At 45.7% G+C, this 27,374-nt stretch overlaps 1 protein-coding gene across 1 annotated transcript in view; it reads left to right on the plus strand.

Moving 5' to 3' along the window:
- Positions 1 to 27,374, plus strand: part of LOC126092548 (guanine nucleotide-binding protein G(s) subunit alpha) — a 409,638-nt gene that overhangs the window by 202,435 nt on the left and 179,829 nt on the right. The window contains exons 5-6 of the mRNA XM_049908206.1: positions 19,215 to 19,334; positions 23,718 to 23,815. Of these exons, the coding sequence (XP_049764163.1) occupies positions 19,215 to 19,334; positions 23,718 to 23,815 (218 nt within the window). The remainder of the gene's footprint in view (positions 1 to 19,214; positions 19,335 to 23,717; positions 23,816 to 27,374) is intronic.

Below are 27,374 nucleotides of genomic sequence, written 5' to 3' on the forward strand. Positions count from 1 at the left end.
CGCGCCTGAAGGCCGACCCACGCGTTCGCACGCGTAGCCGGTGACGGGGTAACGCGTAATTCCCCGCCCTGGGTAGACAAGTAAGGCATGCACGTACCCCCTGGTAAAGGCCAGGCCCAGGGAGGGGTGATTGCCTGAGCTGATACCTTCTGACCATGCCGATTGGTCCCTCCGTCTGTTTCTCGGGAGGTGTGACCTGAGGTGTAAACATTCACCTAAGGCGGGAGTGCCCTCTGAGAGGGTCCCCATAAGGAAGGAGCGCGCCATCGGAGACGCTGGCAATCATGGGGGATTCCTCCGCAATGGATTTCTCTTCTTCTCTCTCGACTTCTGCCCACAAACGGAAACATGACCAGCCACCAGTGACAAAGGTACTACCACCCGCCCCACAGTTCCTCGTCGTTTCTCGATCTGAGGATGGCAAGGATTTTTCCTCTGTCAACCCTTTCGTTATCCAGAAGGGCGTAGATGCCATAGCTGGTACTGTTAAGTCTTGTACAAGGTTGCGTAATGGTACCTTGCTACTAGAAACTGAGAGCGCCTTTCAGGCACAGAAACTGCTTCGAGCCACACTCCTGTACACATTCCCTGTCCGGGTGGAGGCTCACCGAACTTTGAATTCGTCTCGTGGTGTGGTCTATACTAGATCTCTCGACGGATTGACTGACGAGGAGATTCAGTCTTTCCTCGCTGAGCAGGGCGTGACGGCTGTCCATAGGGTCATGAAAAAGGTCAACAATGACCTTGTACCGACCCGGACGCTTTTCTTGACCTTTGATAGTGTTCAGCTGCCATCGCGCATCAAAGCGGGCTACGAGGTTATTTCTGTTCGCCCCTATGTCCCGACACCTACGCGCTGCTACCAGTGTCAGCGTTTTAATCACACTCGCCAGTCTTGTTCCAATGCGGCTGAATGTGTCACTTGTGGCAGGGACGCCCATGAGGGTGACTGTCCACATCCGTCTCCTCGTTGTGTGAACTGTCAGGGTGACCATGCAGCGTCCTCCAGCGACTGTCTCATCTATAAGGAAGAACGATGTATCCAAGAAATTCGGGTCAAAGAGAAAGTGTCTACCTCGGCTGCTCGCAAGCTATTTGCTAGTAGGAAGCCCACGCTGCTCCCAGCGGGTAGATTCAGTACTGTCCTCGCCTCTCCTCGGACTACCAGGGAGGTGGCAACCCAGACATGCGATCTGACCTTCAGCACCACGGTCGTCTGTTCGGCCAGTGCTAAGATCGCGCGGTCGACGTCTCCTCTTCCTCCCATCACCCCACAGACACAAGCCCCTTCATCAGCTTCTGCTAAGACGAAGACCTAGAAGTCAGATGCACGGGCCTTCAAGAAGGAACCGTCCCGTGCAGACTTCCTACGTACCTCGACCTCCCAGCCATCGACCGGTACTTCCACCAAACTACCTTCCAAGAAGGCTCATTGGAAGCACAGTTCTCCTTCTCCGCCACGGCGCATTTCTTCTCCTGCGCCACCCAGCGGTTGCCGCCCCAGGCCGTCATCGGTTTCGCCTGGCCGCACCGCTGGTAGCCGAACATCTGGCCGTTCACCAGCGGAGGAAGCTCCCCCTCCCGGCCATCTTACCGAGATGGCCGATGAACCTATAGAACCAATGGACGATGACTGTCCGCCTACTGATAGCGGCGGCAGTGCTCGCTCGAAGCCAGGCCCTCAGCGGCCTTCGAGGTGACCCCTTCTTTCATCTTCCTTTTCTTCTTACGATGGCACTTATTCACTGGAATATTCGCAGCATTCGCTCCAACCGAGAGGACTTGAAGTTGCTGCTCCGCTTGCACCGTCCCCTCGTCGTAGCTCTCCAGGAAACGAAGCTACGCCCATGCGATCAAATACCCTTGGCACACTACACCTCTGTGCGTTTTGACCTACCCCCTGTGGTAGGTATTCCAGCTCATGGAGGGGTTATGCTGCTGGTCCGGGATGATATTTACTACGATCCCATCACATTGCACACCGGCCTGCAGGCAGTTGCCATCCGCATTACTCTCCCCACTTTCACATTTTCCATTTGTACCGTTTACACTCCATCGTCGTCTGCCGTTACCAGAGCAGACATGATGCAAATTATAGCTCAGCTCCCTGCACCATTTTTGTTAACCGGAGACTTCAATGCCCACCATCCCCTTTGGGGCTCTCCAGCATCCTGCCCGAGGGGCTCCCTGTTAGCAGACCTTTTCAACCAGCTCAATCTTGTCTGCCTCAATACTGGCGCCCCTACTTTTCTTTCGGACACATCTCACACCTATTCCCATTTAGACCTCTCTATATGTACTACCCAACTTGCACGCCGGTTGGAGTGGTATGCACTTTCTGATACATATTCGATCGACCACTTCCCGTGTGTTTTCCATCTCCTGCAGCATACCTCCTCTCCGTGCTCATCTAGTTGGAACATCTCCAAAGTAGACTGGGGGCTCTTCTCTTCCAGGGTGACCTTTCAGGATCAAACCTTCACAAGCTGCGATCGTCAGGTCGCACACCTCACGGAAGTCATTCTCACTGCTGCTGAATATTCCATCCCTCACCCTACTTCTTCTCCACGTCGCGTACCGGTCTCCTGGTGGACCGCAGCATGTAGAGACGCTTTAAGTGCTCGTCGACGTGCTTTACGCACCTTTAAACGCCACCCTACAGTGGTGAATTGTATCAATTATAAACGATTACGTGCACAGTGTCGTCGTATAATTAAAGAAAGCAAGAAAGCCAGCTGGGCTGCTTTCACAAGCACCTTCAACAGTTTTACTCCTTCTTCTGTTGTCTGGGGTAGCCTGCGCCGGCTATCTGGCACTAAGATCCACTCACCAGTTTCTGGCTTGACGGTCGCGAATGACGTCCTTGTGGCCCCTGCGGATGTCTCCAATCCCTTCGGCCGCTTTTTCGCAGAGGTTTCGAGCTCCGCTCATTACCACCCTGCCTTCCTCCCCCGAAAACAGGCAGAGGAGGCTAGGCCACGAAACTTCCGCTCCTCGAATCGTGAAAGTTATAATGCCCCATTCACCATGCGAGAGCTCGAAAACGCATTTGCCCGGTCACGGTCCTCCGCTCCAGGGCCTGATTCTATTCATATTCAGATGCTGAAGAACCTTTCTCCTGCGGGTAAAGGTTTCCTTCTTCGTACTTATAATCGCATCTGGATTGAGGGACATGTTCCCGCATGCTGGCGCGAGTCTATTGTTGTCCCGATTCCTAAGCCGGGAAGGACAAGCACTTGCCTTACAGTTATCGACCCATCTCGCTTACCAGCTGTGTCTGTAAAGTGATGGAGCGAATGGTTAACTCTCGTTTGGTTTGGCTGCTCGAGTCTCGACGCCTCCTTACCAATGTACAATGTGGATTTCGTAGGCGCCGCTCTGCTGTTGACCATCTGGTTACCTTGTCGACCTTCATTATGAATAACTTCTTGCGGAAGCGCCCGACCGCAGCTGTGTTCTTTGATTTGGAGAAGGCTTACGACACCTGTTGGAGGGCGGGCATTCTCCGCACCATGCATACATGGGGCCTTCGCGGTCGCCTCCCTCTTTTTATTCGTTCCTTTTTAATGGATCGACAGTTCAGGGTACGTGTGGGTTCTGTCCTGTCAGACACCTTTCGCCAGGAGAGTGGGGTGCCACAGGGCTCAGTTTTGAGCGTCGCTCTCTTCGCCATAGCGATCAATCCCATAATGGATTGCCTCCCAGCTGATGTATCGGGCTCCCTTTTCGTGGACGATTTTACCATCTATTGCAGCGCTCAGCGTACATGTTTCCTGGAGCGCTGTCTTCAGCGTTCTCTTGACCGTCTTTACTCCTGGAGTGTCGCCAATGGCTTCCGTTTTTCTGCCGAGAAGACGGTCTGTATTAACTTCTGGCGCTACAAAGAGTTTCTCCCACCGTCCTTACGACTCGGTCCCGTTGCTCTCCCATTCGTGGAGACAACAAAATTTTTAGGTCTTACATTTGACAGGAAACTTAGATGGTCTCCACATGCGTCATATTTGGCTGCCCGTTGTACCCGTTCTCTAAATGTCCTCCGTGTTCTCAGTGGTCTGTAGTGGGGAGCGGATCGAACCGTCCTACTTCGTCTATATCGGTCGATCGTCCGCTCCAAGCTGGATTATGGGAGCTTCGTATACTCCTCTGCACGACCATCCATCTTACGCCGCCTCAACTCCATACAACATCGGGGTTTACGTCTTGCGATCGGAGCGTTTTATACTAGTCCCGTCGAGAGTCTTCATGCTGACGTTGGTGAATTGCCACTCACCTACCGGCGCGATATACTGCTTTGTCGCTATGCCTGTCGGCTACTGTCAATGTCCGACCACCCGTCTTATCGTTCCTTTTTTGACGACTCGCTCGACCGTCAATACGGGTTGTAGGTCTCTGCCCTGCTACCCCCTGGAGTTCACTTTCGTCGCCTCCTTCAACACCTTAATTTTTCACTCCCTGCAACCTTTCGAGTGGGCGAGAGCCACACGCCACCTTGGCTCCAGGCTCAGGTTCGCGTTCACCTTGACCTCAGCTCGCTCCCAAAGGAGGTTACCCCCGGTTCGGTCTACCACTCCCGTTTTGTCGAACTTCGTTCGAAGTTCATTAATATGACCTTCATTTATACAGATGGCTCTAAGACCAATGACGGGGTCGGGTGTTCTTTTATTGTCGGGGCACAAAGTTTCAAATACCGGCTCCATGGCCATTGTTCGGTCTTCACAGCTGAGCTCTTTGCCCTCTACCAGGCTGTTCTTTACATCTGCCGCCACCGACATTCTGCTTATGTCATCTGCTCCGATTCCCTGAGCGCCATCCAGAGCCTCCGTGATCCGTATCCAGATCACCCTTTCGTGCACCGGATCCAACGCTCTCTTCAGCAGCTGGTGGACGTCGGTTCTCCGGTTAGCTTTATGTGGATTCCTGGCCATGTCGGTCTCCCTGGGAACGAAGCTGCAGATGCCGCGGCCAAGGCTGCGGTCCTCCAGCCTCGGACAGCTTCTTGTTGTGTCCCTTCGTCAGATTGTAGCAGGGTCATTTGTCGGCGCATTTTATCGCTGTGGCATGCCGATTGGGCTGCACTTACAGACAACAAGCTTCGGGCCTTGAAACCTCTTCCCGTGGCTTGGACGTCCTCCTCCCGCCCTTCTCGGCGGGAGGAGGTCGTTTTGGCCCGGTTACGAATTAGACACTGCCGGTTCAGCCATCGCCATCTGCTGACGGCTGCGCCGGCGCCGTTCTGCCCATGTGGGCAATTGCTGACGGTCCGCCACATTTTAACGTCCTGCCCGGATTTTAACACACTGCGTCTTGATCTTGGCCTGCCATGTACTCTAGATGCCATTTTAGCGGATGACCCACGAGCAGCTGCTCGCGTTCTTCATTTTATCAACTTGACCAACCTCTCTAAGGACCTTTGATTATGCTGTTTTTTTTTTTTTTTAAATCCTATGCCTGTCAGTCTGTCTTTTATCGTGTTTTCCCTTTTAGTTGCTGTTTTAAACTTGTGCCTGGCGGTGCATTCCTAACGTAGTCTGGGCGCTAATGACCATTGAAGTTGTGCGCCCTAAAACCACAAAAAACACTAATAACGGAAGTGTGTTTCAAGCGTGATGCAAGTGAAACTACGTACATATAAAAGCAAATCCCAGTAAGGCCAACTATGTAATGCTATCCCCTCATTTAAATTTCACTGTCGTTGCGATCAGATATACAGTGTTGGTCATTTGATAAAGCAGTCCCAAATTAGTCTAGCTCATATTCATTTAATCGAAATCTGTGTATTAACATGGACTTAAAACGGGAAAAATAGCCAGTGCTCCAACATATCAAAGTGCAAGACACGAATAATCTAATTAGGTTAGCTAAGAACCAAATTATATCTCCGGAGGCTCATGAGTCTTAGTGAGTACATGTGAGGCGAGGCGAACACAGGGCTTCAAACTATTGTAGAACCTACTCCGTTTCCTTTGCTGCATTGTATCATCTCTTAACTATTTTTTCTTTTCTTGCTTTTTTTTTTCAAGTTGGCAGCCTTTGATATTGACTCAGTTATTCCCTAGATTCTTCCTTCCAGTCTTGGAATATTCATTCATTCATCACTCGCTCATTCATTCACCACATTTGACTTAATTAATTTGCGGTCTCCTTCTGGGTTTGGCCTTCATTTTCCAAATTTTTCTGTAGTGTTGACAGACTGGGGAAGAACACCTTAAATAGCGCATACTGCATGCAGTGTTAATGATACCTGTACACAATACCTGTGTAGGCTCTTATTTGCGCTTCAGAGTCAACACAATAGCCAATCCGACATCGTGGGGTTGTTCTATACACTTCTGGTCTAGTCCCCCTGACAACATTGAGCTCACACTGCTGAGGTCTGAGCAGCTAGCTCCCTCCACATGCTAAGAAAGATACCAGCCTCTCCAGGGCATCATCCCAGCAACGACGATCATGCCTAATGATCTTTGCTGCAGCTCGGTGGTGCGTATGGGAAGAGTCCTTGATTGGAGTAGGTGGTATCAGGGAGGATGTTTCACGCGTGAAATGTATTAAATTACACCATACCAATGGCCGTTCTGATGCAGCCATCTGCCGACCCCCTTCCCCCCCCCCCGGGGGGGGGGGGAGGGGCTCGCCACTCTTTGACGGGTTAGTGCTTGACTACCATAGGGTCCCAGCCTTGGCAGCATTTTTTTCCCTTCCGTGCTGTATGTCTATCCTCTTGCTATTCTTTTTCCTCTCCCGTGGGGAACGTGTCACGTCGTCCTCATAGGAATCAATGGGCTAGTGACCTCTGTCGTGCCACTGGTCACCCCTTCACTGCATGTCGATGACATTTACAATTGGCACAGCTCCAACTCAGTAGACTTGGTTGAATGTCAGCTCCAAGACACCATCTAACGGGCTTCAGCATGTACTCTCTTCCATGATTTGCAATTCTCTACTGCAGAAATGCAGGTCATTTCTGTCATCGTACTATTGTCCATCATCATCCAGAACTCTACTTGGATACTCAATGCTTGGAAGTTGTTGCACAATCCCGATTTTTGGGATTTCTCTTTGACTAGTACTGGCTTGACTGCCCCATGTTCATCAGCTTAAGACAATTTACATACGTAAGCTTAATGTTCCCAACTTCCTTATCCACAACTCTTAGGGTGCGGATCGTGCTACTCTTCTCGGTCTTCGCTGGGCCATGTTCTCATCCTGACTGGATTATGGTCGCCAGGTTGTCTCGGTGGCGCGATGAATAACATCGGGGAGAGGCTACAACCCTGTCTTACTCCCTTCCCAACAACTGCTTCCCTTTCATGTCCCTCGACTCTTATAACTGTCATCTGGTTTCTGTACAAATTGTAAATAGCCTTTCGCTCCCTGTATTTTACCCCTGCCACCTTTAGAATTTGAAAGAGAGTATTCCAGTCAACATTGTCAAAAGCTTTCTCTAAGTCTACAAATGCTAGAAACGTAGGTTTGCCTTTCCTTAATCTTTCTTCTACGATAAGTCGTAAGGTCAGTATTGCCTCACGTGTTCCAGAGTTTCTACGGAATCCAAACTGATCTTCCCCGAGGTCGGCTTCTACTAGCTTTTCCATTCGTCTGTAAAGAATTCGTGTTAGTATTTTGCAGCAGTGACTTATTAAACTGATGGTTCGATATTTTTCACATCTGTCGACACCTGCTTTCTTTGGGATTGGAATTATTATATTCTTCTTGAAGTCTGAGGGTATTTCGCCTGTTTCATACATCTTGCTCACCAGATGGTAGAGTTTTGTCAGGACTGGCTCTCCCACGGCCGTCAGTAGTTCCAATGGAATGTTGTCTACTCCGGGGGCCTTGTTTCGACTCGGGTCTTTCAGTGCTCTGTCAAACTCTTCACGCAGTATCTTATCTCCCATTTCATCTTCATCTACATCCTCTTCAATTTCCATAATATTGTCCTCAAGTGCATCGCCCTTGTATAGACCCTCTATATACTCCTTCCACCTTTCTGCTTTCCCTTCTTTGCTTAGAACTGGGTTTCCATCTGAGCTCTTGATGTTCATACAAGTGGTTCTCTTATCTCCAAAGGTCTCTTTAATTTTCCTGTAGGCAGTATCTATCTTACCCCTAGTGAGATAAGCCTCTACATCCTTACATTTGTCCTCTAGCCATCCCTGCTTAGCCATTCTGCACTTCCTGTCGATCTCATTTTTGAGACGTTTGTATTCCTTTTTGCCTGCTTCATTTACTGCATTTTTATATTTTCTCCTTTGATCAATTAAATTCAATATTTCTTCTGTTACCCAAGGATTTCTACTAGCTCTCGTCTTTTTACCTACTTGATCCTCTGCTGCCTTCACTACTTCATCCCTCAAAGCTACCCATTCTTCTTCTACTGTACTTCTTTCCCCCCATTCCTGTCAATTGTTCCCTTATGCTCTCCCTGAAACTCTGTACAACCTCTGGTTCTTTCAGTTTATCCAGGTGCCATCTCCTTAAATTCCCACCTTTTTGCAGTTTCTTCAGTTTTAATCTACAGGTCATAACCAATAGATTGTGGTCAGAGTCCACATCTGCCCCTGGAAATGTCTTACAATTTAACACCTGGTTCCTAAATCTCTGTCTTACCATTATATAATCTATCACGGGTAAAATACAGGGAGCGAAAGGCTATTTACAATTTGTACAGAAACCAGATGGCAGTTGTAAGAGGCGAGGGACATGAAAGGGAAGCAGTGGTTGGGAAGGGAGTGGGACAGGGTTGTAGCCTCTCCCCAATGTTATTCAATCTGTATATTGAGCAAGCAGTAAAGGAAACAAAAGAAAAATTCGGAGTAAGTATTAAAATCAATGGAGAAGAAATAAAAACTTTGAGATTCGCCGACGACATTGTAATTCTGTCAGAGACAGCAAAGGACTTGGAAGAGCAGTTGAACGGAATGGACAGTGTCTTGAAAGGAGGATATAAGATGAACATCAACAAAAGCAAAACGAGGATAATGGAATGTAGTCGAATTCAGTCGGGTGATGCTGAGGGAATTAGATTAGGAAATGAGACACTTAAAGTAGTAAAGGAGTTTTGCTATTTGGGGAGCAAAATAACTGATGGTCGAAGTAGAGAGGATATAAAATGTAGACTGGCAATGGCGAGGGAAGCATTTCTGAAGAAGAGAAATTTGTTACCATCGAGTATAGATTTAAGTGTCAAGAAGTCATTTCTGAAAGTATTTGTATGGAGTGTAGCCATGTATGGAAGTGAAACATGGACGATAACTAATTTGGACAAGAAGAGAATAGAAGCTATCGAAATGTGGTGCTACAGAAGAATGCTGAAGATTAAATGGGTAGATCACATAACTAATGAGGAAGCATTGAATAGGATTGGGGAGAAGAAAAGTTTGTGGCACAACTTGACCAAAAGAAGGGATCGGTTGGTAGGACTTGTTCTGAGGCATCAAGGGATCACCAATTTAGTATTGGAGGGCGGCGTGGAGGGTAAAAATCGTAGAGGGAGACCAAGGGATGAATACACTAAGCAGATTCAGAAGGATGTAGGTTGCAGTAGGTACTGGGAGATGAAGAAGCTTGCACAGGATAGAGTAGCATGGAGAGCTGCATCAAACCAGTCTCAGGCCTGAAGACAACAACAACAACATTTTACCCCTGCCACCCTCAGAATTTGAGAGAGAGTATTCCAGTCAACATTGTCAAAAGCTTTCTCTAAGTCTACAAATGCTAGAAACGTAGGTTTACCTTTCCTTAATCTTTCTTCTAAGATAAGTCGTAAAGTGAGTATTGCCTCACGTGTTCCAACATTTCTACGGAATCCAAACTGATCTTCCCTGAGGTCGGTTTCTACCAGTTTTTCCATTCGTCTGTAAAGAATTCGCGTTAGTATTTTGCAGCTGTGATTTATTAAACTGATAGTTCGGTAATTTTCACATCTGTCAACACCTGCTTTCTTTGGGATTGGAATATTAAGTAGAGGAATGCTTTTATGTTACTTTATTTAGCTCGTCCTTAAATTATGCAGAGCAGTATGTACTGGGTATTCCTCCTAAAAGTCGTCGGGCTCATTTTCTGTGATGTTTCGGCCAACACGACATCGTATTTTAAGCAGAAAGAGGCACACGTGCAAGATATCAGCCACAGCAATCGATTCCGCGCGAAAATTTAGGTCATTAATCTGATAGTACTCATTTATGACCTGAGAGTACATGTTTTAAACGCGCGCGCATCTCTTGTTTGTCACTCGCTCCGCTCCAACACGTCCGCGTAATACACTAGCGCGAAGTACTGTACAGTGGAGTGGGTAAGAGGTACGTATTTATAACGTCGGCGAACCAACAAGCGGTAGTGCGGCACATCTCGGAGCGGTACGGAGTGACTACTAAATTGCAACGTTTAAACATCAAAGAACGAGAACTCCTGAAGGTACTAACTGGTTAGCATTATCGTTTGTAGCTATTCAACTATGTTTTACGCAAGGCAAACGAAAATTGTAGGGTTTACTGGATGCCTTTTTCTGTACTCTATTTCACTGCAAAAATGCGAGTAATAGAGAACTTCACGAAGGAGGACGTCCTAGAATAGGGCAGAATAGTGGAGTAGCTTTCGCTGCTTATTCACTAGAGCAGGACGATGACGATAATGGGGACGTCCCTTCACGACAGTCACATTCGTCGAACAGCGTCGTTGGTACAACGGGACAGCGATGTCAGAACGAGGAAGTAATTGATGACGAAGCCTGCTTTGAAGATGTAGTACCGTTGGATACCACTTAGTCCGTGTCCGTGACAAAGAAGCATACGAAACGAGCTGTCACCTTTTGGAAACGTGAAAAAAAGGGGTGTCTGTCTGTCAGACCTTCAAGTGGAACTTTAGATTATTACAACAAAGAACAGATTTGTACCTACATTGAAAGCGAAGTTACTCGTCAACAAAAGCTTTCTAAGGTCATCATAATCTGTCTAATAAATTTAAAACTCCTTCCGGAAAAGACGACAATCTACGATATTAATTTGCAGCAGTGGGGCGTTCAAGCCGCCATGGGGTCGGGACTAAAAGTTTAGAGCATCTGTTGGGTCGTTGTGTGCTTACAAAATATTACAACTAAGAAGCTGGGTAATGAGACAGCCATGTTCATTGGATGTGAAGACTTTGTCACTAACACCAGAGTTGTCATGGAAAGGTCGTTAGAAAATGTACAAAATGGATCGCAGCGCTTCTCATTTAGAAATCACGTCCGGTCTCCTGAGAGAGGGGAAAAAAAAAAGCTACACATTAATGCCAACGGTGCCTGCAGATGAACTCTTGCTGTCACTTCTGTTTGTAGTTTTAATAGAGCCGATCGCGACGTTTGCGCTGCTTGTCAAACATAGTTGGTTTCGCGCGGACAGTATTTTAGCAGTAGCCACGTCTTCTGGAAATGTCAGCAAGGAACATTTACGGATATGAGGAGAAGGTGGTTTGGAAAGTCGTAGATGAGTACAGCAGAACAGTTGTTATCGCGGATTCATATCCGGCCGCAAAAGCTTGTAAATGCTTAACGAGAACGGAGAAATACACATTGCGTTTTCTGTATTGACGATTACCACCAGGTGGAACAAGATACTGTTAACTGCTCTATGTACAGTATTTGGCTTTCACATAGTCTGAGGTTTTGTCGGCAGGTTTATCAACTCGACAAGACCTGTAAGCATCAGTGTGAACTTCAGTGAGCCTAACAACATTCTTCAAATGCAGTCTGTTCTCTACAAGCAGTTACGTACAGTATTTCGGCCAGTCTTGGAGTATGGTATCAAATGGTTCAAATGGCTCTGAGCACTATGCGACTTAACTTCTGAAGTCATCAGTTGCCTAGAACTTAGAACTAATTAAACCTATCTAACCTAAGAACATCACACACATCCATGCCCGAGGCAGGATTCGAACCTGCGACCGTAGCGGTCGCTCGGCTCCAGAATGTAGCGCCTAGTCCCTCATGGCCACTCCGGTCGGCGGAGTATGGTGTCGAAGCGGCTGCACAAGTGACCGATCAGGTCACTTTGAACAGCCAGTGAAGTACTGATTTGTCATGGGTTCATTGTACCAAAGTGCGCGGTTCCTGACATGTAGCTGGTGTCAGATCACTTTGTTTTGAACATTTTTACGTAGGTTGGAACTTAAATAGTGGCAACACTGCTGTGGAGACACTATGCAATGGAATCTACTATTGTCGCTAATAGTACACATTGTTGACTTACCTACCTTACCTCCGAGCAAATGGGCTCTACTGTCCCACGGTACCGGCGTGCGCACAATTGAGGGAAACACAGGCACTTGTGAGCGAGCTGTCTAACGTAACGGTGTCACTATGTTTTCGAAACAGGAACAACGGGTTTGGATCAAGGTTGAATGTGCCAGAGGTTGTACAGCATGACAGTGGCATCACCTGCGACCAGCTTTGCGAAGGAAGCGGCGACACTTTCTGCGCAGCCCACCCATCATTTCGCACGACAATGCGCGGGCGCATACAGCGCAAGCTGTGGCTGCTCTGTTCGGTCGATGGGACTGGGAAGTACTGTACCATCCACCATACTCCCCGGACTTAAATCCTTGTGACTTTGATTTGATTCCGAAGATGAAGGAACCACTGCGTGGCATTCGCTTCAGAACTATTCCAGAGATTCGACTGACAGTAGACCGCTCTATTCGCACCACCAACAGAAGAGGCTCTGCTAACGGTATACTACGCCTTCCACATCGCTGGCAACGGGTTCTAGACAATGCTGGCGACTATTTTGAAGGGCACTTAACAGGTGAAAACATGTAACTCTTTTGTATCGGTTGTGAATTAATAGTAAAGTTCCAACACTCGTATCTTGCGATTCGCCGATGCAGCGTAAGGATTGAAACAAATGAGTATGTAATTAAAGAAGCAGCTTAGCACTGTTTATTTATTAATTTCACTGTTGTGCTTTATTTTCTTTGGATTGTAAAGCTGAGACTGTTAACGCGAAGTACATTTGCAGAATTGCAGAGGGCATTGGTTGTCACTCCGCTGTACAGCACTTGGCGTTCGGGCATTAAACGGGCACAGTGAGGAGGAGCGAGTGACAAACAAGCTGTACTTTCAGAAGGTCATAACTGCGTACAGTTGGAGTAATGGCTCGAATTTTCTGGAGGACTCTGTCGCTGGGGCAGATATCTTGCACGTCTGCTTTTTTCTCCTTAAAGTATAAGGTCGAGTTCTTGATGTTTCCTTGTTAGCGTTTAACTTTCCCTGTTAATACATATCGATAAAACGAATGTCGCAGTAATTCGGTACAGTTCTATCGAATGGGCACTCCGCTTTAAAAATCATTTTGTTTTGAAGAACAAATCGACGCTTTCCATCGGCACTGAGCGTCGGGTGAAAGGCCAATATTCGTTTGGTCTGACTCCAGCTACTCATTGCAAAAACGAAATTGCTAATGGCTGTCGAAATACTGGAGAAAATAGACATGAGGACTTTTAGGAGGAACACGCTACATATATATAAGTTGCAGTTTTGGGAGATTAACCTCATGTACTCTATATTTTCATTATCTGTTCATGTTGTGGCCGGCCGAAGTGGCAGAGCGGTTCTAGGCGCTACAGTCTGGAACCGCGCGACAGCCACGGTCGCAGGTTCGAATCCTGCCTCGGGCATGGATGTGTGTGATGTCCTTAGGTTAGTTAGATTTAAGTAGTTCTAAGTTCTAGGGGATGCCTGCGGAGGCATTTGTCGGCCAGGGTCCATTAGCAGATTGGAGGCGTTAGACTAAAAAAGTTTGGGAGGGAGGAGGCAGGCGTGGAAAATGCTAAAATTGACATCGTGTAGCTTCACCAAAGAACTACAACGCAGGCGATTAAGCGATACTTCCTGTTATGCAGTCGAATTGGTGAGAGCGTGACTCCACATTAAATACAATCTTCCCTTACGATCGCGAACATAAGGTGAATACCTTCAAGTACTGCGTGCAGAAGGGAACATGTACGTGTGGCGACCCAAGTCGTGTGCGTTCCGCTACCTGCTATTCATAGGTAGCTCTTCAAGCAGTGACACGCGCACTCTGGACTACAGATCACGGGTGAGTTCTAGTTCAGTCTGTAAGGAGACGGCAGACGTGCTTAGATTTGACGAAGAGCCGGAACCAGTTATTACTCGGCTACCATCCTCTCTGTGGTAGACATTTTCCGCCGAGACAACAGCTTTGCAAGAAGAATAACGTTCACTTCCGAAGGAGGTCGTACACACCGTTTTAACAAGAAGCCATATTACTGTACAGCTGCTCGGGGAATCATCTTCGTCATTGATAATACCTCTTACAGACTGCTGGCACGTATCCTTTAAAGGAGGGGTAGAGCACCAATTCTTTGTCTGGAACAGTTTTTCTGTTCACCCTCCGTACATTATTTATGCCGCGTCATTGTTGCACATGTAGCTAAGTTTCATTGTACTCACCGCACAACTTATTGAGTGGTAGTATTTCTCATTTCTCCTCAGTATGCGCAAACATAGTTCCTTTCGCGTCACTCTCAATACATTTCCAGGTGAATATCTGGCTAGTACCCAAGTCGCGCCTCAGTAAAAAACTTTCCCACACTTTCAGATGAATCACTACACGTAGATAGTTGTTTCAAATGGCTCTGAGCACTATGGGACTTAACATCTGAGGTCATCAGTCCCCTAGACTACTTAAACCTAACCAACCTAAGGACATCACACACATCCATGCCCGAGGCAGGATTCGAACATGAAACCGTAGCAGTCGCGCGGTACCGGAGTGAAACGCCTAGAACCGCTCGGCCACAGAGGCCGGCTTAGATAGTTGGGATACACATTCTGTCCCGGCGGGTAACGGGGTGGCGACAGGAAGTGCATCCGGCCACCCCTTAAATTTAACCGTGCCAAATCAATTAATAACCTTGCCGTCCCTGTGCAGAAGCCGGACAGAGCCACAAGAAAGAGGAGAGTGAAAGCGAGCCAGACCCTATGTTTCGCTGGTTATGTTCGACGCGAATTTTGCGTGACCATTAAATCAACTAAGTAAAGCCCCATAGTGCCATTAACTTGTTGACATAAGCTACACCGCGGAAATATCCCTGTAATAAAATAGTCAACATGTGGTACTGAAAGCTGCAATGTTACCAATACTGAAATCTAAAGACACATGTTTTAACTTTTACTGATGTACAGAGGGCATCATTGAATTTTTATCCTAACAAATGCAATAGAGCAGTAAGTTTGAACTAAGACATTTGTCAAAAAGAAAACAAAACTAAACTCATAACTCTTTTTTTCCCAGGTTACATTGTTTACTGCAAATGGTAGACAGTCTTGCTTCCACCATCAATATAAAGTTGACGTAGTAGAAGAAATGATTGTCGCGACCACAAAAATTCTTGCGACCAACTCTTCTTAGGTGTTGACGTGTGTCATGTTCAGTGTTATAAATACGGCGATCTGGGGTTACTCCCGGCGACCACCACTTCCAAACCACAAGCAGCGTACTCTTCATTAAAAATATCGCCAGGCTCCCAGAGACGAATGCGGCGGAGCTCAATCATATCGAATCATCGTCCTTATCCCGTTGAATCCTCGCCCTCCGGACGAGCTTCTTCTAGCATTATGGGCAATTCTACTTGCAATATTTGTCAGTAACTGTGTCCATTTAACCGGTGTAGTAGAATGAAGGTTCCAATCATCAAGGGCTGTTTCCACTTGCTGAACATGTACATGAATGTAATTGGGATTTTCATACGAATTTGTGGGCGCTAAATACTGCTTTCCTGGTAGAAGTAGCCTAAATCGCAACAGTTTGAAATGAGGGAAATTCGCATTGTTAGTTACTGGCACTGCCATAACTCCCAGGTACAAACCGAGCGAGGTGGCGCAGTGGTTAGCACACTGGACTCGCATTCGGGAGGACGACGGTTCAATCCCGTCTCCGGCCATCCTGATTTAGGTTTTCCGTGATTTCCCTAAATCGCTTCAGGCAAATGCCGGGATGGTTTCTTTGAAAGGGCACGGCCGACTTCCTTCCCCATCCTTTCCTCACCCGAGCTTGCGCTCCGTCTCTAATGACCTCGTTGTCGACGGGACGTTAAACACTACTCTCCTCCTCCCAGGTACAAAAATTTGTTCGCCTTGAATAATAAGCTTTTATTTTCTGTGCGTACTAATGTTAACGATTTTCTTTTGCGACAACCCAAACAAGCCGATGAGTGGCAACTAGTTCGTGAACTGTTGTTATGATGCTGGTTAAGGCGTTGTTTCGAAATGCTGGAGTACCTTCATCAAATTACAAAGTCCTTACTGATCTTCGCCGTCCTGTATCGGCGTTTTTGGGTGCAAAACGTGTCAGCGCATCTCGAGCGATGGCCCAAGCCCTTTAGGTGTTCGTTTCTCGCAGCCTCCTGTTCGAACAGTGTTCAGCAAGCCACTTCACGCACCAACATCACTACATCCCGCTGCACGGGTAAGCAACCAGTTAGCTGTTTGTGTATCTTGTCGTGGTGACCGCGGCGCTGCAAGACACACGGCAACAAGTGCAGTGGAGCGCAATCACCACAGCATAACTCAGAAGCAGCTCTGGCGGACAAAACCGTAGTGCTAGAAACAACCAAAAGCGTACCAGAAAAATTCCCGCACGCCCTTCGCTGTCGTTATATGGTGCATTTCCGACATCTCGTACTCTGCTCTAATCTTAGTTTCACTTTGTATTTGTCCACTGTATATGTTGCTTATTGTACACCCACAAATAGTTAAGATCCCCGCCCAACTAGTTTTTACTGTTTAATCTCACTGTAAATTCAGTCTGCATTTGGTCAGAGGCACTTGTTTTCCCCTCCGTAACATGACATTTGAGATCAGACCATGTTTGCTGCTATGGTAAACGTTAAACGCTTATTTTTGCCACCAAATTCACGCCTGTCAAGGTTATTTATGTTCCAACTTATGCTAAGATGATATCGCTACATCTACCGTTGAATTTGTTTTCTGTTAGCTAAGGATGGAACATAATCATAGATTAATAAGCAAATGCAGTTGGGTGCGTATTTGGCGGACTGTTTTCCAGCGTATGTAAATAGATTAAGTGTAGCGTTATATTTCTAAAACATGAAAGTTTTGTGGAAACAGCAACAATATTTTATGGTACAGGTACAAAAACAGTTAACCTTTTAGAGTGATAATACGTGGTCCTCCTGTGCAGGACATTGATGTAGTTATTTATTTATATACTTACTTAGTCATTCGTTCATTCATCCCTAGACAATCTCTCTTGTTGCATACGTAGTCTTACACTATTTATGCTATACAGTCAGCCTCCGTAGCGTAGCGATTCCCGGCAGGGGACTGTGTGTGTGTGTGTGTGTGTGTGTGTGTGTGTGTGTGTGTGTGTGTGTGTGTCCTTCATCATCATTTTCATCATTGATTCGCAAGTCGCCGATGTGGCGTCACGTCAAACGGACTTGCAATACGGCCGTCGAACTGTCCCGAATGGGGCCTCTCGGCCAACAGTGCCAATACGATCATTTCCATTTTATGCTGTACACTGCCGAAAAAAAGTACACCCTTCTAGAGGTTCCCAGTTCACTCATTTATTTTTTGTTGCAACAGTGCATATGGACTAAGTAATGACGTTTACAGATCAATAGCAGAAGCACTTCTGAGGTATCAGCTATCGACCCATGCTGAAACACCTATATTAATATGTGCTGTAGCCTCCATGGGCGGCGGTGCAGGCGCTGGCTGTGGCATTAAGTCGATCTTGCAGATGGCGAATACTGTCCTGGAATACGTTGTGCCACGCCTGCTCGACCTGTTCACGTAGTGTTGTAAGAATTGTTGATTGAGAATCACTTCTCATCCCGTCATTTACCACAGGTGCTCGATTGGAGACAATTACGGAGATCGTGCTGGCCTGGGAAGTTGCTGCACCTCTTGCGGAGCATTTTGGATTCCACGAGCAGTGTGTGTGGGCGAGTATTATCCTGTTGGAAGAACACGTCACCTTCCTGTTGCAAGAACGGTAAAAGAACGGCTCTAATAACATTCTGCACGTACCGAGTGCTAGTTAGCGTCCCGTCCAGAACCTCAAATATTCACGTGACCACTGATAGCAGCATCGTTGCACAACTGTCGTAGCTTACCGCGCCGCAGGTCTGGGGCTGGGTCAGTGTGTCGTAGACGAATGCACTTTAAGAGAAAGCGTTCACCAGGTCTACGCCGTACGCGCAAACGACCATCACTTGCGTGCAGACAGTGTGCTTTCATCACCGAAGACCGTGGTGCGCCATTCTGTCTTCCAAGTGATGCTCTGACGGCGCCAGTCGGGCCGTGCACGTCGATACTGTGGCGTAAGTGGAAGACGGGCTTCAGTTGAGTATGCCCGTAGTCCTAGTGCTAATAACCGGTTTGCAACAGTTTGTGTTGAGACCTTTGGGCTCACACACCCTCTTATTTGTACTGTGGTAGCTGTAAGATCCGCCACTGCTGCCGTTACAATACAATCCTGGCGAGCGTGGACGTCCAGAACCTCATCCACAGTTGTGAAAATATTCACGTGACCACTGATAGCAGCATTGTTGCACAACTGTCGCAGGACGTCCAACTCGTGTGGAAATTTTCCGAATTGACCATCCCACCACTCGGGAGGCCACAATTTGACCCCTTTCAAACTCGCTCACTTGGCGGTATGGAACACGAGTGCGCCTCCGTGGCATGTGTATCTGCTTGCTTCACGCGTTTGCACCACACTGAGCCGTCTGGCTGTTGTCATTCTCTATTAAAGGATAGACATAGATGACGCTCTGGTAGCTATGCCACTATGATGTCTGTTGGCGCGCGACGTGGGAACCATTAATAGTACATCTTCTATCCCCCAAGTGGCGTACGCCGTCATCGGATCAAAATCGACGCCGTCTTTCCAGGAGTGCTATTTTCTTCCGTCACTGTATTTATATGTCCAATATTATGAAAACATACCTTAATACATTTACGTATACTTGAGAAGCATACATAAAAAATGGAAGATTTCGCCAACGTACCCTAAGTAAGATAAAACTACAGTTAAAACACGTGTGGATGTCCACACCAATCCCCTCAGTAGTTAGCCATATTATACAAAATTTGAAAAAAATAATGTAGCATTATGACTGAATCACAATCGACCACATCGTATTTTTACCGCTCAGAAATTTTCATTTTACTATATGGTGTGTTGCAGACCATAACCGGCGCGATGAGCACGCTGACGCCGCCCATCCAGCTCGAGAATCCCTCCAACCAGCACCGGGTCGACTACATCCAGGACGTCGCCTCGCAGCATGACTTCGACTACCCGCCGGTGCGTACAATTCCCTGAGAGAGAGAGAGAGAGAGAGAGAGCTGCGTGCAACATCAACAAAAGTAAATTGAGGCCCTTCGAATGTAGTAGAGTTACATCAGGCGATGCCGAGAGAATTAGATGGAAAAATGGGACACCTAAAGTAGTGTATCAGTTTTGCTATTTGGGCAACAAAATAAATGACGATGATCAAAGTACAGAGTATATAAAATGCAGTCTAGCAAAGACAACAAAGCGTTACCGAAAAATTAGTTAACATATAATAGCCTTGTAAGGAAGTGAAACATCGCAGAACTTATTCTGAGATGAAGGGGTTTATACAAGAGTAGCGTGGAGAGCTGCATCAGTCGGTCTTCGGACTGAAGGTGATTTCGGCTACTGCTGTTGCTGCTGCTGCTGCTACTACTACTACTACTACTACTACTACTAATACGGCCATTAGTGTACTACCATTAATTATGCAGCACAAACAAAACTAAAAAGTTGACTTCACTAAAGGACTCGGTAATTCACAAGTAAAAACAAGGGTATCACGTGCAGTTCATAACAGGAAAAAATAATTACTATGTAGTGACATTTGCAAATTTGTGTATGACGGACTCGAATCAAGACTCCACACTTACAGCGAGCAATCGCCTTAGCCATTAGCCTTTCAGGCTTGAATCAGACTTTCGTGGCACTGACTGTTTATTCATTAGAAGGAAACACAGTACGAAATACACATCTGGTTAAATGTGTCAAGCTCAGAAATACTTGCGCTTAATATTAGCGCGAATCTACACGTAATACAGGCTGTGAAAGCTTTCCTGCGAAATACTTTAAAAATAGTCCTGCAAAAGGCGTCCTCATTTCTTCTGTTTTGTTGAGGCAATGAGGCTACTCGCATTTCATAATTGCAGCTTGGCGTGGTAAGTGTTACAACATCTTCAAATATTATGATGTTAGTTGCAGTCCGATAAAAATTACTTGACAGTTAGCACTACATGTCTTGTAGTTGGTTTCTTCCAATCACAGCGCTCAACGTCACGCCCGAACGATTCGGCGTTCCCAACAGTCACAACAATTAGTTCACTTCCAATTCCTTGTCGGGCTTTCTTTCTTAATGTGGTTGGCTCTTGAATGCTGGGTCTGGCCCTTTCATTTCGTATTCCGTAACACATGATCACACACCGCCCCCCCCCCCCCCCCACACACACACACACACACACGGTAACGAAATGTACGCGTTTCATACACAGCACTGCCCAAACACTACTATCATTCCTCTGAAGTCGCGGTTCAGCGTCATTTAAATGGTTCAAATGGCTCTGAGCACTGTGGGACTTAACATCTTAGGTCATCAGTCCCCTAGAAATTAGAACTACTTAAACCTAACTAACCTAAGGACATCACACACATCCATGCCCGAGACAGGATTCGAACCTGCGACCGTTGCAGTCCTGCGGTTCCGGACTGCAGCGCCTAGAACCGCACGGCCACCGCGGTCGGCCTCAGCATCATTTATACAGTTATAATCAATCACAGAGATTGGCTTGCATTAGATAACCTTCGCACGACTTTGCGAAACTTTTTAAGGCTGTCAATTAATCGTTGCGACGGAGACACCATAGTCGTAAATATAACTACTTCCTGAAGTGTAATGGCGCGGTGTAGTGGTTTGCGTACAAACTTAACAAGTAGAAGTGGGAGGTTCAAATGTCGTCAAATGCAGCAAAACTTTTATTTTTCTGTACCTAATCAGAAGACTTTGATTATTATTTTTATTCAGTTATTGGTTTAAATGTAATTTTTTATTTCTAATACTTTGCTGCGTCATTTTCGTCATTGTATTGACTTTCTTAATTGCTCTCATTTTTCTTCCTATTCTTCTTTTTTGTTTGGTATCTGCTTGTGTTTCCTATAATTTGCAACCAAGTGCCAAACAGGACTGCTCATAGGTTTGTAACACAGAATCGCGTGTAGCCCCAGTTATGATGATACTTTCAGGTAACGAATGACAGCGAGAAAGTACAATTTACTTCTACCGCTAAACCAGAAATTTTTCTGTGGAAGAGAGCTATACAAACAAACGTATTATGAATTTTTTTTTCTCTCTTGTTTGCTCATAGACGCTAGCCTTAAACGCCATGCACAAAAAGATCGTGATTTTAGTTCCACCGCACGGGTTTGTTGACCGCCGTTTTCTCAGATACATTGTACGTCACGAGATTATGATTAGGTTAGGACATGGGCCTAAATTCAAGCTACGAAACCCGTCGGCGGCCGCTTCTAACATGGCTCCGCTTTAAATACTAACGGCATTTGTGAATTGACCCACCGTGTTTGTCTGTAGCGGATGTGGCAACATTCCGGCAGCAAGTGTTAGACGTCAATTATCAAATAATTTTAATCGGACTGTAGTTATTTGCGTGGATCATAACCGCTATCAGCGAATTGGAACGTATCTGTGAAATATGGCGACGAGTAAATAGTCAAAGATTTTTGTGGCTGAACACGCATTCTTTGTGTGTGCCACACTAAAGTGAAGTTGTAAGTTACTTTCACATCTAGTATTATGTTCTCGAAAGTCACTGTTATTTTCGAGCTGTGATTGATTGTTGACAACAGAGGTCGTCGTTGTTGTATTCAGTCCGAAGACAGGTTTTATGCATCTCGTCACACTAGTCCATCATTTAAGTCTTTTCATCCCAGCATCCATTTAATGTGTTACGATAGTCAAAACATGCTGTCCCTCTACATTTTTACTCCCCCCCCCCCCCCCCAATGGCTCAGGACTCAATATGTCTCCTATGAATTGATCTTCCTATTTTGATCCAGTGCCTCTTCTTAGTTACTCGATCTACCCATTTAAAAAACTACTATTCTCTTCCTGCCTTACTGTTTATCGCTCCCGTTTCACTTCCGTAGGAGTCTACAGTCAAACAAATACCTTCAAGGGAGAATTTGCTTTCTTTGCTATTTGCAAGCTCAATTACTACTTTTAGTGTCTCATTTCGTAATCTAATTTGGTAAGCATTGCCTGATTCGATTCGACTACTTCCTATTACTGTGGCTGTACTTTCGTTGATGTTCGTCTTATAACCTCATTTCAGGACATTCTCTGTGCCATTCAACTGACTTCGAAGTCCTTTGCCGTCTATGACAGAAAACAGTGTCTTTGGCAATCCTTGAAGTCTGTATTTATTCCCCTTTAATCTCCTCCTAATTTTTTCCACGATTCTATTTAATGCTACTGAGCAAGGTGGCACAGTGATGCCGAAATGGTTCCTTTGAAAAAGGTCATGACCTATTTCCTCCTCCATCCTGTAGTAATCCGATCTTGTCCTCTGTCTCTAATGAACTTGCTGTCGACGCTACGTAAAAATTTAATCTTTCTTTTTCTTTTCCTGGTTGCTCAATGGACAGATAAAGTAACATTGGGGAGAGGCTACAACCCTGCCTTATTCCCTTGTGAATCGCTACCTTCTTTTGAAGTCAATCAAATCATATAACTACAGTTCGGTTTCTGTATTATTTGTGGATTTTCTTTCGCTTCTTGTGCTTTATTCTGGCTGCCTTCACAATTTCAAACAGTATGTTCCAGCCAGCATTGTCAAACATTATAAGAGAGTAACTGTAAGGGGTGCCCGTTGTTAGGATTCCCAAAAATTTAAAGAGCTGTTGCGGAGGATTTGGAGTGAACGCCACATTTTATCCTTATTTCACGTATCTGTGCAGTGAATACTTTTTCTCTCACTGAAGAGGGCACAGAATACGATGTCATAAGAAATTAGTGAGGGAAAATAGGAAAAATTAGTCAACTTTTTGTCATTTTCCTCCTCCGAAGCCTGCTATTACTTGTAATGCAAAAGTACAGGGCTTAGATATTTGAAAAGGTCTGTAACACTAACCGTGCAGTTCAGGTTTTTGCCAATATAAACACTCAAGTATTAAGAATTTTTTAAATTATTTATTAATTTTTGCTTGTGCATTATTTCTAGTTGTATAGTAGAGTATTGTACAGTACAGAATTGCACAAGTTGTGCTGAATATGTGTGAAAGGAATTACGAAGGAATTTGTTACAAAGGACGGGATATCCAGTTTCCCAATTCAGAGACCACAGTTGTTTTTATAGCTATCTATTAATGAGTAAGAGTAATTGCGTATTGATTCAGGGAATATTAATTATGTGTAGACTACTGATAAAATTGTTGTGTGTGTGTGTGTGGGGGGGGGGGGGGGGGAGAGAGAGAGAGAGAGAGAGAGAGAGAGAGAGAGAGAGAGAGAGAATGTAGCTGAATTTTTACAGTTATTTCCTTTCTTTGTTTCGTTCCAGTGAAATACTGTGTCACATATATAGCTTCAGGCAACATTATATCGAAATCACTATCTGTTGTGTGCAGGAGTTTTACGAGCACACGGAGATCCTATGGAAGGACCGAGGAGTACAGGCGTGTTACGAGCGCTCCAACGAGTACCAGCTGATCGACTGCGCCAAGTAGTGAGTACCTCATTTCTGTGCTTTCTTTTATAGCAGTAAGGTGGAGCTCTGTACTGGCATCACAGTGTGCTGTGGAGACTAGAGATGAAACTTGAGTTCAGGGAAGTAGCATAATGTACGTACAGTGAAGGTCTTTGTACAAACGTAGGCTCTTCAGGTAACTGAAATTACTGCAGTTTTGCAGAGCTCATTTTGACAAGACCAATGGAGCAGTGTGGCAAGATGGTTGCAGACACCGAATCCTTATCTGTAACAATACTCAAGCTTAATTTCGACCAACCTGATTTGGACATGAGGTGGTTTCCCTCACTCACACCTTGATATGCAGAAATAATATTAAAATATAGTTCTGTTTTTTACCTTTGCTGTATTATGATCACATTTATTTCACACCATCTGCTGATTTTTATAATGTGCCATTTTGCAATTTCCAAATGCTTACACACAACCTTGTAATTTTATCTCGTGGGGGGGGGGGGGGGTGTAGCCAGTGTGTGTTTCTCATTGAAATGTGTAACTGCTGACGTAACAGCCTCAAATAAGAACATTCTACACTCAACAATTTGAATACTACTATTGCAGTAGTGGCATATGTATATAAACATAAAAACTCAAGATAGATCAAATACGCTCCCTAAGTTCGGTGTACATTGTGTACACTCAGACAGGGTGACAGTGCGAAATTAAGAGGATATGAGTGAGCGCTTGGACATGGTACATCGAGGAAATCAGCTGATCGTGTGAAATAAATATGATCATAATACAGCCATTGTGTGAAATGGAATTGTCCATTAATAGGTATATGGCTATAGCATTTGATAAAAAACTTCATCAAAAATCGCTGGCAAATACTGCACAAGAGGGAGAGGGGGAGGGGGAGGAAGAGCAACCTGGCCTGTGGAAAGCAAACCATTTGTCTGGATTTGCACTTGCCCATAGATGTGATTTGAAGCCGTATTCCTGGACTTCAGGAAGGCATTTGATACGGTTCCGCACTTACGTTTAATGAAAAAAAATACGAGCTTACGGAATATCGGACCAGGTTTGTGATTGGATTCAGGATTTCCTAGAAGAAAGAACTCAACATGTCATTCTTAACGGTTCAAAATCTGCAGATGTAGAGGTAATTTCGGGAGTACCGCAAGGAAGCGTGATAGGACCTTTATTGTTTACAATATACATAAATGACTTAGTTGACAACATCGGTAGCTCCGTGAGGCTATTTGCAGATGACACGGTTGTCTACAAGAAAGTAGCAACATCAGAAGACTCGTACGTACTCCAGGAAGACCTGCAGAGGATTAATGCATGGTGCGACAGCTGGCAGCTTTCCCTAAACGTAGATAAATGTAATATAATGCGCATACATAGGGGCAGAAATCCATTCCAGTACGATTATGCCATAGGTGGTAAATCATTGGAAGCGGTAACGACCGTAAAATACTTAGGAGTTACTATCCGGAGCGATCTGAAGTGGAATGATCACATAAAGCAAATAGTGGGAAAAGCAGGCGCCAGGTTGAGATTCATAGGAAGAATTCTAAGTAAATGTGACTCATCGACGAAAGAAGTAGCTTACAAAACGCTTGTTCGTCCGATTCTTGAGTATTGCTCATCAGTATGGGACCCTTACCAGGTTGGATTAATAGAAGAGATAGACATGATCCAGCGAAAAGCAGCGCGATTCGTCATGGGGACATTTAGTCAGCGCGAGAGCGTTACGGAGATGCTGAACAAGCTCCAGTGGCGGACACTTCAAGAAAGGCGTTACGCAATACGGAGAGGTTTATTATCGAAATTACGAGAGAGCACATTCCGGGAAGAGATGGGCAACATATTACTACCGCCCACATATATCTCGCGTAATGATCACAACGAAAAGATCCGAGAAATTAGAGCAAATACGGAGACTTACAAGCAGTCGTTCTTCCCACGCACAATTCGTGAATGGAACAGGGAAGGGGGGATCAGATAGTGGTACAATAAGTACCCTCCGCCACACACCGTAAGGTGGCTCGCGGAGTATAGATGTAGATGTAGATTTGGCAACTGACAAAAAATTATGTACGAATTATCAGATGTCGTCCTCTGATGTCCATCTACTCCCATGGAAAAAAAGCTTGAATACATTTGTCCCCAGTGAACCAGTGATGATGGTGTAACTACTATGACACTAAAAATGGCTACAGTGGGTAACATTAACTGTGTTGAACGTGCTCATGGCACATCCGGAATTCTTCGCCGTTTACCTCTGTAACATATCATTCCCAGGCACACTGTATAGTTTTGCTCTTAGCTGTTACCGGTGCAAGATTCTGTATACAGTGGGTTTGGGCATTGTCCGGCCTGAAGCTGATGTGTTGGTCTTTTGCCAGCCCATCTGAAGTGGATTTTAGTCAGAGCCATATAGGTACACTTGCGGTTTTGTGAAACCGAGGTGGTGGTTTGCACAGTCAATAGCCCTCCTGTAAGTAGGAGTCATGTGCTTTTTGGAGAGGAGGTGGGGATTCGTAAGTTCGGAGGATAGTGATAGTGATCCACAAAGTAAAGCCGCCAGTAAGAATTACAAAATCCATTACCCAAGCAAGGAGGGGGATTGCTGAGAAGCTTTTCTGGTTTCATAGGAAAGTATGCACACACGTGTGGCAGTAAGAGACTTCTTGTATCAGGTCCCAAAGTGATAAGCTAACTGTAAATGGTATATTGTGGAAGAGACGGACTTGGCTATGTGTAATTACACTAGTAAATACTATTTATTTCCATGGATCCGAGATGTTGATTTTGGACCTGTTACCCACTTTATCATTGTGGAGGTTATCAGCTTAATTTCGAAAGGTAGTGATTAACAGCTAAATTCGAGGGGAACCAGTCAGAGGCAGTGTGTTAACGATTAATGTTGTGTGTTTTCCGTTCTACTGGTCTGGGCTAGTAGTCTCACTGAGAAAATTAGGTCACTACAGGGCATGTATCATTGGTACTCAAATAGTGACAGTTGTAACACAATCTTGCAGGTCAAAACGAGGCTGGTGGCTACATATTGAGACAGTTTTTTTGAAGTCAATAGTGCTGAGAATTAATTTGGATCCACGAACAAATGCTTCCTAGTTAATAAACAAAGTGGTCCATCCAATAATGTGTGTGTGTGTGTGTGTGTGTGTGTGTGTGTGTGTGTGTGTGTGTGTGTGTGTGTGTGTGTGTGTGGGCGCGCGCGTGCGCGCGCGCGTGCGCGCGCGCGTGCGTGCGTGCGTGCGCTCTGGTTTCAGATATGTGCGAGACCTCGTGCAATGCCAAGAAGCTCAGAGCATCAGGTGAAGGAACCTTTACTTTGTTCATACTGCCTGAGTAACGGTGTAGGTAGCAGAATGAATTTTTCTCTCTGCAGTGGAGTGTGCACTGATACGAAGCCTCCTGGAAGATTAAAACTGTGTGACTGTGTGCCGGACTGAGACTCAAACTCTGAACCTTTGCGTTTCATGGGCAAGTGCTCTATCGGCTGAGTTACCCGAGCACGACTCACGGCCCATCCTTACAGCTTCGGAAGAAAGGAGATGAGGTACTG

This window comes from Schistocerca cancellata, chromosome 7 (genome assembly GCF_023864275.1).
Source record: "Schistocerca cancellata isolate TAMUIC-IGC-003103 chromosome 7, iqSchCanc2.1, whole genome shotgun sequence".
NCBI lineage: Eukaryota > Metazoa > Arthropoda > Insecta > Orthoptera > Acrididae > Schistocerca > Schistocerca cancellata.